The sequence below is a fragment of the Arvicanthis niloticus genome, chromosome 20 (assembly GCF_011762505.2).
Source record: "Arvicanthis niloticus isolate mArvNil1 chromosome 20, mArvNil1.pat.X, whole genome shotgun sequence".
Taxonomy (NCBI): Eukaryota; Metazoa; Chordata; class Mammalia; order Rodentia; family Muridae; genus Arvicanthis; species Arvicanthis niloticus.
The window spans coordinates 51,948,106-51,959,734 of record NC_047677.1 but is presented as its reverse complement, the minus strand read 5'-3'; the positions used below and the strand labels follow the sequence as shown (position 1 = coordinate 51,959,734).

General features: G+C 36.5%; 1 protein-coding gene across 3 annotated transcripts; it reads left to right on the top strand.

Moving 5' to 3' along the window:
• Nucleotides 1-813: 813 nt before the first annotated feature.
• LOC117724668 (olfactory receptor 2G3-like) lies at nucleotides 814-8,613 on the top strand. 3 transcript variants are annotated; one of them, XM_076916919.1, is made up of 5 exons: nucleotides 819-947; nucleotides 1,451-1,563; nucleotides 2,356-2,485; nucleotides 3,879-3,919; nucleotides 4,284-8,613. In XM_076916919.1, the coding sequence occupies exon 5, from the start codon at nucleotides 4,288-4,290 to the stop codon at nucleotides 5,239-5,241; it is 954 nt and encodes a 317-aa protein (XP_076773034.1). In that variant the 5' UTR covers nucleotides 819-947; nucleotides 1,451-1,563; nucleotides 2,356-2,485; nucleotides 3,879-3,919; nucleotides 4,284-4,287; the 3' UTR covers nucleotides 5,242-8,613. The 3 variants fall into 3 exon arrangements, with proteins under 3 accessions (XP_076773033.1, XP_076773034.1, XP_076773035.1); XM_076916920.1 differs by having other exon boundaries at nucleotides 820-947; nucleotides 1,499-1,563; XM_076916918.1 differs by lacking the exon at nucleotides 1,451-1,563 and having other exon boundaries at nucleotides 814-947.
• The last annotated feature ends 3,016 nt before the right edge of the window (nucleotides 8,614-11,629 follow it).

The following is an 11,629-nucleotide window of genomic DNA, read 5'->3' as shown; positions in this document are numbered from 1 at the left end:
TTATCTGTGTTCATGTCCATATTCTTCATGAAACTCATGCTGTTTGTATGTTTATTAGCTGTGATTTATGACTGCTGTCAACAAGCCTTTGCCCTCTGTATTCCTAAATGCATGTTTCTATAATGATGTCTCTCTGCATCTGCTTTACTATCTTCTTTATATAAGTTATTAAGACATATTACCAGAAAAAGGCTTTTAGGCAAATGAATTGGAAGAAAGTAGTCTCAAGCAACTTGGCCTATGTGCTTTGCTTCATGAGTTTGAAATAAGTACCAATGAACTTTGTGAGATTTTAAGAGCTTTATATGTGAGGCCTCTCCAACTTATTGACCACAGAACCTTTTGTAAAAATTGAAGAATGTGGATAACACTGTCAGAATACCTACTCTTATTTCTCTTCAACAGAATCTACAGCTATCCTGTGACAATGGTTGATATGCCATACATTCACCTATATTCAGGTTAGGGGACCTTTAAATTATGTTCTGATTATATAGGGACTACAATATATGTCAATGAAGTCAACTATTCCATGAGAATCAGGTTTTTAACCTTTACTTGCTCAAAGTGAGAAATTTATTCTCATTTTCACAATCCTTGTCCAGAATGTGACTTGATAGCCTGGAATTTTCTAATATTAAAGACCTACCTATGCAGAATCATTGATATCAGTGAAGTTTCCCAGAAGATTTTGCTCTTGGTCACTGTCATGCCTGGTGATAATTGTTCTATTGAGAATATAGGAATCCCTAGGTCCCAGTTTGGGCTGACATAATTTCCATCTTCAGTGACACACTTCAGTATCTTCTGGCTCTGGGCAAAACACTTACATCTGATATTTGGCCTTGAATTCTAAGATTCATTTTCATAATCTATTATTTCTGAAATTCATTATCTTCTCAGCCTAGGGAAATAATTGAAAGAATGAGGGGACAAAAATTTCAGAGGTAAGGAAATAATAACCATACATTTTTCTTTTCCTAATCTGTCTGTATCACAAACTTTCAAGCTAAGAAAACAATATTATTTTTATCAACTGCCAAGTCAGCATTCTTTAAATGTCAGTGATTCAGTTAATAGTTTATATCTTTTATCATGCTAAGCATTTAACGTATTTCTAAATGATATAGTAAATTAAATTTCACTATAAAATTAGATTTGAAGTAATTCATATTTTATTTACCTTAAATTGGTATATATCAAATAAATATATATGAATATATATACATATATATCAAATAAATATAAATGAATGACATGGAAAATCCATGGATAGATTTCATATGTGGATTCTGTTGGAGAGAAGTTAGAGTATCAATTCATATTTACCTTAAATTCAAAGAACATACATTCAACAATAAGAAAAAGGGAAAATAGACAAACAAAAAGAGACTACTTTTATATTTGGAAGGATTTCCTTAAGACTTAGAGTTCTTAAATTCTTTCCAAGTTTACAGTCTTATGAAGAACTAAAAATGTGAAGTTCTTTCTGATACAGCACTAGTGTTGGATGTATGTATGGTACTGAGAAGACAGTCTAAACTTCTCTGCATTCATGTACAGGTATGGTGACTATGCTCCCTTGAATTTGAATCATTGTGTTTTTTTGAAAACATAGAGAATTAAAAACATGATTTTTATATTAGAAACTTACATCTAAAATATGAGTAAATTAAGATGTTCATGCCTTCTTGACAATGTTGAATTAAATAAATACATTTGGACAGGATGACTGTATCTTAGGAAAAACTTGAAAATACAATATATAGTAGTAGCTACCCTAACATGTCTGAAAAATTTCATTTTACAGCATTATAATATTAAAATATGATTTCACATAATTCCTAAGGACATTCAAGTATCTTGGCTAAACAATGTAGAGAACATAAACCTAGGGAACAAACACATGTATTTTTCAATAAATATATATGAATGGCATGGAAAATCCATGGATGGATTTCATATGTGGATTCTGTTGGAAAGAAATTAAAGTATCAATTTTGACAGTGTTAACCCACGTTCTTCAATTTTTATAAATTGAGTTAAAAATTTCTTTTTGTAAATTTATTTTTTTAATAAATGTGAGTATATTTTACCATATATATGTTAGATTTGAATTAGATAATTTAAGGAACATTATTTTACCACACCACATATTTAAAAGATGCTTCAAATAACATTTGCTAGTTAAGAGAGAAAAGTAGGGAGAATAAGAATTTAATAATATAGTAAAATATCAACTTATTAAAGTACATTTATGTCTATTCTGTTTTTTAAAAATCATCATTCATTTTAGATAATAAGAAAGAAATTTTTGAAAAATTATACTCACTAAGCATTTCCCTCTTCTTTTAGGACATGTGGTCTGCTCTGTGAAATGGGCTCATGTGTAAATTTACATGGTCACAAACAAAGCAACTGAGGGTTCCAGGAGGAATGCTCAGTGACTGACAGTGCTGTTTAGAAGATGCTCATCTGAAAATAGGTACTGACATGAGGATAGAAGTTGGTAGGAGTAACTGAAATCCTGTTAGGAAGAGACACAGTATGATAAAAAGAAGTTAAAACCTGATTCATAAGAAGTAACACAAGTAGAATATCAGTCTGAGAACAGAAAGGAGGATACAAATTGTACAGAACCTTGAATTAATTGATAGTACATGAAGTTGATATTGTTAGAAATAATTTTATGTTGATGAATGTCCTATTTTATATTATTCTTATGGCCATAAGAGGTCAAGTAATGAAGAGTTATAGCCAAAAGATAAATGATCACTTATAAGGCTTCCCATTTAAGATAGTCATAAAAAAGTTTTTGATAAAAATCAAATGAGATAGGAAATTAAGAGTTTTGTTTGAGATACAAAATACACTTCCATAAAAATGGCATTATGTCACACAGTACCATATATAATGAATATAAAAATATATATATACAAATATATATAATATATATAAATACAATAAGAAATCCTATACACTTACATTCTTATATGTATATTATTTGCTTGTACATTGTGAAGTTACAATAATAAGGAAAATAATTTATAAAACAAGTTTAAAGGAAGAGCTACTGAGATGAAAAATTGAGTTGCTAGTTACTGTGACATAAAAATAAAATGCACAAGCCTTTAATAATTTTACAAGGTTCTAGAATTATTCAAAACTAACAAAAGTAGTCTACATTAACTGTTAAAACACTCCAGACAGCCTTTTTCATATTATAAGAAAAATTCTGGCAGAGAAACAATTCATGCATGATATCTAGCTGTTAAGTCATTATGGTTGTGTACTTTGTTGTCAACATAGTGTTTATAAATATACATTTAAGGTAGAGAAATAGAATAGCTTACACATACACATTTAAGGTAGAGAAATACAGTATCATGTCCTTTTACTTTTTTTCCTCCCCAAATGCATCTTTGTTACTTTTCCTACTGACACAGTTGGGTACCTACCAAGACCATTTTTATATCTTTGCAATCTCTCATTCTACATTTGCTGATAGTCTTACAAGGGCTGTTAGGAAGAAAAGGGTAAAATTTCTGAAAGAACAATTGAGGCACCTTGTAAGAACTGAGAAATCATTGATTGTTGAATGTTTTCTACATGATCTGTTTTACACTTCTGAGCCTTTCGGAAACTTTTTTCTTTTTGAGACTGTAATATTGTTACATCATTTCCCCATTTCCTCTCCTTCCTCCATATCCCCCAATATACTCCTCTTGCTTTCTTTCCAACCCATGGTCTTTCTTCATTAATTGTTACATGTATACATACATTTAAGAATGTGTGTGTGTGTGTGTGTGTGTGTGTGTGTGTGTGTGTGTGTGTGTATCCTGCTCAGTCTGTATAATGTTACTCCTATGTGTTTTTAGGACTGACCATTCGGGATTGCTTAACTAATCCACTTCCCTGGGTAAGACTATTTCTCTAATTCTCATTTCTTTGTTGTTTGTAGTTCTATGTGTAGCTATGTACCTTTAACAGTTCTCGGTGCACTCTGTATTCTTTGACTTTCTTCCTGGAACTCTAATCTCTCTCTCTCTCTCTCTCTCTCTCTCTCTCTCTCTCTCTCTCTCTCTCTCTCTCTCTCTCTCTCTCCCCTTCTCCCCCTTCCCCTGCCTCTCTCCTGTATAGAACATATTCTCTCCTGTGTAGAACATATCCCATCTTCCACCTTTAGGGTCCATGTCTCTCAAGAGGATTTCTGATACCATCACATTCCTCTTTATCTAACACGGATATCTGTACTTGTCACCCCCCCCCCCTTTTGTGAGTAGAGTGATGACAATTAACAAGACTTCAGGTGATGATTTCATCCTGATGGGCTTCTCTGATCAGCCACAACTTGAAAAGATCCTCTTTGTGGTGGTGCTGATCTCCTACCTCCTGACACTGGTAGGCAACACAGCGATCATCCTCGTTTCCTGTTTGGATTCTGCGCTCCAAACGCCCATGTACTATTTCCTTACCAACCTCTCTTTCGTTGATATCTGCTTTTCCACCAGCATTGTTCCTCAGCTGCTGTGGAACCTCCATGGTCCAGCCAAGACAATCACTGCCACAGGCTGCGCTATTCAGCTTTATGTGTCTCTGGCTCTGGGGTCCACTGAATGTGTCCTCCTCGCAGTTATGGCATTTGATCGCTATGCTGCTGTTTGCCGACCACTCCACTATGCTACAGTTATGCACCCACGGCTCTGCCAGTCTCTTGCAGGAGTTGCCTGGCTGAGTGGAGTGGGCAACACGCTGATCCAGGGCACCATCACCCTCCGCCTCCCTCGCTGTGGGAACCACAGGATTTATCACTTCATCTGTGAAGTTCCTGCCATGATCAAGTTGGCATGTGTAGACATTCATGCCAATGAAGTGCAGCTATTCATGGCTTCCTTGGTGCTGCTCCTCCTTCCCCTGACACTCATCTTGCTATCATATGGGTACATTGCCCAAGCACTGATGAGGTTAAGGTCAGCTCTAACCTGGGGTAAAGCTCTTGGAACCTGTGGATCCCACCTGCTGGTAGTAGTACTATTTTATGGCACAATCACTGCTGTCTATATTCATCCTAACAGCTCCTATGCACAGAGTCAGGGGAAGTTTATCACCCTTTTGTATACCGTGGTTATTCCTACTCTAAACCCCCTCATTTACACTTTAAGAAACAAAGATGTAAAGGGAGCATTGAAGAGGCTGGTAAAGAAAGATTCCAGCACTGGAAAGAAAATTCTTTCAAGGTAGAAATGTCATTCTTTCTGTCCTGACAATGATGAAGGTGCTGATGCAGATGAATTATCCAGGGTCACCCTGACATAGATGCTCCAAAACTGAACTGGCAGGCCTCTGTGGAGTGCTACAAGCAAGGAAACCACTCCCCTAATTATCACAATCAGAGATGTCCCATCTAGACTTGACAATCAGATTCTCTAATAAACTGAAAACATTTGCTGCTGTCAAGACTCCTGCAATTCTTTTTAAGTGGTCAGTCTTTTATTAAGAATCCTGGTTCTTATTAGATTAAGTATGTCTACTGGTTTATTTCTTTTGTATAAAGATAAAGTGTGTTTACAGCTACCTAGAAGTCTTTGAGGCATTCTTTAGTGGTATGTTTTTGTGAACCCAGTAAAATAGAGCTCCCTATATCCTTGGACCAATGTCCCCTGGTAATGTCCTAGTCTAAGATACATGCCTGGGTTTTCCCTCTCTGGTCTGCCCCAGTGGGTATATTAGTGGAGTTTTATTGATTTTTACATCCTGGGCTTTGGCTAAGTGAGATTTTCACTAAAATTTCAAGTTTCTATATCTATGTACTTTTTTTGGATGGTGATTCCTGAACTTTGATTTCTGTATTCAGAATATTAGGTGATTTTTATCATGTTATCTTAGAAATCCAATTCATTCCAGGCAAAACCAGACATGAAATTTAAGCCTAATCCATTTGGAGAGAGAGAGAGAGAGGGAGAGAGAGAGAGAGAGAGAGAGAGAGAGAGAGAGAGAGAGAGAGAGAGAGAGAAAAACTTGGCATAGTCTAATGTCTGTAGCAAATATATTTTCCTCTAAATATATGGAAGATGTAGGATTGAGAGATTCTGAGTTATTTGTCTTTATGATTTTTAATGGAATCTTCTCTGTGTCTTTGTGTTTGTACTATGATTAATCTCACTAATCATAAAGATCACCACCCTTCTCTATCATACCAAATTTTAAAAAATGAATATCCCTTTTAGACCCAATATTTTTTAATATCTGAGAAAAGAAACTGGTGTAACAAAGGTGTTCTGCCCAAGGAGTGGCACTATTAGGAGGTGTGGCCTTATTAGAGAAGGATTGGCCCTGTTGGAGTAGGTGTGTCTCTGTGGATTTAGGGGATAAGACCCTCATCCTAGCTGCCTGGAAATCAGTATTCTGCTAGCAGCCTTCAGATGAAGACGTAGAACTCTCAGCTCCTCCTTTACCATGCCTGCCTGGATGCTGCCATATTCCTGCCTTGATGACAATAGACTGAACCTCTGAGCTTGTAAACCAGCCCCAATTAAATGTCCTTATAAGAGTTGCCTTGGTCATGGTGTCTGTTTATAGCAGTAAAACCCTAACACAGATAGAAGTTGGTACTGGGAGTGAGGTATTACTGTGATAAGCCTGACTATGCTTTTGTTTGGAAGAATGTGGATTTTGGGACTTTGGATTTGGAAAGCAGTGGAATGCTTTAAATGGAGCTTAATGGGCTATCCTAGTAAGACTATAGAAGACTTTGTTACTGTGAGTGATTTGAATTGTGCAGACCTGGGCCAAGAAGTTTCAGTAGAGAATATGTGGCCTAGAGACTGTTTTGTGGTATTTTGGTTAAGAATGTGGCTACTTTTTGCCCTTGTCTGGAGAGTCTGCCTGAGAATAAGGTGAAGAGACTCAAGTTGCATTTGACTAAGAAAGTCTCAGAAATGCCCACCATAGACTTTGTTCTCTGGTTAAGTCTTATGAAGAGCATTTTGAACAAGCATAGCAATCTGAGAAAGGAAAAACATAAAATATATGGTTCAAGTATTAAAGGGGCCCCAGGAAGTGAAATGGAGCCTAAACCTGTGTTCTAGGAGATAGCAGATTAAGGAAGTGGGACTTTGGGGCAAGATCCTACCCAACTAATTTTATATCCAGGCATAGTGGAACAGACCTTTAATCCCAGGAGATAAAGCCAAGCAGATCTCTGAGTTCAAGGCCAGCCTGGAACACAGCAAGTTCTAGGTAAAGAAAAGCTTAAGTCCAGGCATTTTGATACACACCTTTAATTCCACAAGACATGCAGAAATAGGTATTCAGATCTCTAAGTTCAAAGTCAGTCTATAGAGCAAGTTACATGAATGCTAAACTTAGGCAGTGAAGGAGTTGGGAAACAGAAAGCTGGTGATAATATAACAAGGTGGCTAAGTTTCAGCCTCAGGAAGCAGCAGAACTCAGCAGTTTTGGTCATTTGACTCTCACTTTATAGTCAAGAGGAGAAGGAGACTGCTGGGACAATTGATGCTGGTTAGCTGGAACTAAGAAATTAGTGGTGATTAAGAGAATCATTGAGGTGAAATCTGGGAAGTGTTTTCTGAGAGTAGAAAGAAGCTGTGTTCCAGAGATAGCTAAGGTTGTACCTCATGTTGAAGCTTGGTAATGTGTAAGAGTCACCCAGGTGAAATGGGTTTTGAAGGCATGAAGGGGTCATGAAGAGCAGCTGAGGCTTGGCACTGTGGGAGGCCATGGAAGGCCATTGGTGAAAGTGCAGCCTCAGTAGCAGTTGATGGCCTAGGACTGAAGAGGTCATGAAAAGGATTTGTGGCTTGGCACCATGAAGAGAGCCTATGAGAGGCTATTGTTAAAGCTTAGTTGTAGTGGAAGATCCCAGTGTATTGGAGATGCCAGTACCATGGGGATGATCACTAAGAACAGCAGTGGTTGTGGAGTGGATCAACCTGAGCTTAGAGTGCTACAGAGAGCAGAGCTGGAGAAGTGACACCAGCCCTTTGGAGGAGCCCAGAAGATTATGTGTGGATCCCAGACATTGAAAGAAGGTGTAACAATGAAGTTAAGTTACCTTGGAGACCCAAAGATGTTAAAGATGCCAGAGCTGTGGGATACCTGCTGAGGAAAGCTGCTAACAGGGGGTGGAACCAGCCCAGGAGAAAGAAGTTTGTTGCAGTCAACAAAGATAAAAAAGGAGTGGGGATCTGAAGACCACTTTGACATGGAGATGTTTAGAGTTTGCCCAGCTGATTTCCTGTCTTCTCTTGGGGATTTCAGTTAAGTTATTAAATGAATCTCAGAAGAGACTTTGAACTTTGCACTTTTAACATTGTGGAGACTGCAATAGACTATGGGGACTTTGGAAATTGGACTAAATGTACTTTTTTATGATGCTATGGCTAGGTATGCCCCCTTATAGACTCCTATGTTTGAACCAACCTATGTGAGTGAAGTGGAATGTGATAGTTTATAGATGCTCTGCCCAGGAAGTGGCACTATTAGGAGGTGTGGCCTTGTTAGAGTAGGTGTGGCCCTGTTGGATTAAGTGTGTCACTGTGGGTGTGGGCTATAAGACCCTCATCGTAGCTACCTGGAAGTCAGTATTCTACTAATAGCCTTCAGATGAAAATGTAGAACTCTCAGCTCCTCCTGCACCATGCTTGCCTGGATGCTGCTATGTTCCTGCCTTGATGACAATGGACTGGACCTCTGAAACTGTAAGCCAGCCTCAATTAAATGTTGTCCTTATAAGAGTTGCCTTGGTCATGGTATCTATTCACATCAGTAAAACCCTAACTAAGACAAAAGGCATTACACCTTTATTTCCTATAGATTTTTTTTTGTTTTTTATAAAATATCTACTCAAGAGGAACTATGAAGGGTTTATAAATTCTGAGGTTCTCAGATTCAGCCTCCTCTAGTTCATTTTATAAAATTCTTTAAGTGCTTAAATAATGTGAAATCCATGATATTTTCTATTTCTATACTTAGGCTAAGCAAGTGAGAGGTAAGAACCTTATAAAATTATAAGGAGAAAATGTGGTTCTTAAAGCCATATGAACTTAAATCTAAAAGCCACAACAATTATTTTTAATTTTTTTATTAACATTCAAATATTAAATCAAATAATTGATTAATAGCACTAAAAACTAAGCTCAATTACTAAAATTGATAGAAGTGGCTTTCATTGCACTGTCTTGTTTATAGTGAGATTGCTAATGTGCTGGTATTTCCACTTACATTTACAATAGAGTTTACCTAATATTGAGTATTTCCTTCTTATCCCAAGATGCCCAATATTGTTACACAGCCAACACTATTAATGGTACCAAGATCCTAACAGATGAACACATTTCAAACAAATTAAAGCATTTTCACTTTTGATTTAAAATTACTACAAATATCCAGGAATTGAGACAGTGTGAAGTATTCAGTATTCAGAAAGCAGGATAGATCAGCAGTTCAAAATAGAGTGCTCACCAATAAATAATTGATATTCACAGTCTGTATGGCTGTTTCTCCAGTTTTTGATGTATCCATTTAAAATATTTATTTTACTTTATTAATGCATTTGTGTGTTCTTGTGCACATGTATACAGAATCCAGAAGAGCTATTGATCTTCTTAGAACTGGAATTGTCCAGTCTGTGCAATGAGAACAATGTGAACAAAACTCAAGTCGTTTATGAGAGCAATATGCACACTTAAGTGCTGAGGCAGCATCTACAGTCCCTTGATGGCATTTGGTATAATCAACTTCCCTCTTAAAACTGTTTTTGATAAACTCCTAAGGTTTTGTTATACCATGCTTTCCTCTTTATTGTTGTTATTTTGAATAACAAGGATTGTTTTTATTAATTAAATTTGTTTTAGACTATTTTGCACATGTATTAATACATACTAACTATGCTCATTCATTGTAATTTTTTTATTGGCCAATGGGTAGTTGGAGGACTACGCAGCTTAAATTCCTTGTGTTAGTAAATACTGAAAAGATTCACCTGTTATTGTTTCCTAGTGCTATGCCATGGTGATCAGAATAGATATTAAAATAATTTTGGCATAGGTTTCTTTAGTCAAGACATAGTTTCTGTCCTAAATTTTATTTGTTCTGGAGAATATTGTGCTAGTTAGTTTTTGTCAATTTAAAGCAAACTGGAGACACTTGGGAAGAAAGAACCTAAATAGAGAAGTTACCCACATCATATTGGCCCATGGGCAGATTTGTGGGAAATTTTGTTGGTTTTAATTTATGGAGGAGGACCAAGAGCACATAGTTGGTACCGTCTTAGGCAGATGAGCCTGTGTTTTATAAGAAATATACCTGTGTTTTATAAGAAATATAAGAATATGAACCTAGAAGGAAGCCAGCAAGCAACATGCTTCTGGGGTTTGTTTCATTTCATGTCTATAGATTCCAGCTCTGAGTTCCTGCTATGGCTTTCCTTATTGAATGACTCTTAGTTTGAAGTATAAGGTAAAAGATGCAAATTATACTTTTATTTCCTCAGATAATAAGATAAGATGAGTGGTATACCCAAGCTGTGTAGAAACACTGCTTGGGCTGAGCCCAAAGCATTTCATTCGCTGTTCTCACTATCCCTTGGCCTAGGCCTGAAAGCTTCCAACCTCTATAGAATCTAATCTTCCAAGGTGACTGATTCAATCCAGCTTTTCTCAGCTTCTGACTGAATTGCTCTGCTTGGCTTCATACTAACCTTGTCAATATGTTCTAATCTTCTGTCTCATTCTCATTCTCTGGTCACTCTGTCTTTACTTGTATCTAGCTTATTCTCTCTGCAACCTGTCTCTGTGGAAGTGTCCTAGTAATAATGCTGCACACATATATACCTCATTACAACTACTACCTTTCCTGTCTACTCTTAGGAGAGTTGAGTGGATCCTATCTTTGACTCATTCTGTCAAAATATTCTCTGATTTATCACTTTATCTGCCCATTAATTAGACATTATTGTCTGGGATTAAAGGTGTGTCCTAAGGATGTGTCTGTATTCCAGCTGAATCACATGAACACAGGTCTTTGGATGTGATCTCTAGCCATAGTAGCTATGTTGCTGGATTAAAATTCCTCTACAGGCCCACATGAAAGCAATAGCAGACTAGATCCCAGAGAGATGAGAGATAAATAGTTAGAAAACAAGTAGAGTGAAGAGGCAGCTGAAGAATTGGATTCTAGAATTTGGAATCAAATCTTGTGGGTGGCAGAAGCCAGTTCATAGCAGTCGGTACCTGCATAAAACAAATAAACAAAACAAACAAAAAACCCTGGGGAAACTGCATGCTGATAAATTTATGACATGCTTGAAATCTCTAGAAAAATACTAATACCCATAAAGTAAATAACAACAAACAAGGAAACACAGAGCTGGAATCAATGAAATAAAAACAAAACAGAAATCAATTTAAGTATTCAATGAAGCAAGGATTAGTTCTTTGAGGAAACAAACAAAATTTACAAAGTTTTAGACAAATTAACCAAAAATGTAGAGAGAAGATCCTAATTAATTCAATTAGAAACTAAAATGCACAATACAACAGATATCAACGAAATTCAGAGAATCATAAAAACATACTTTAAAAATCTGCATTCCACCAAACTTAAAAAC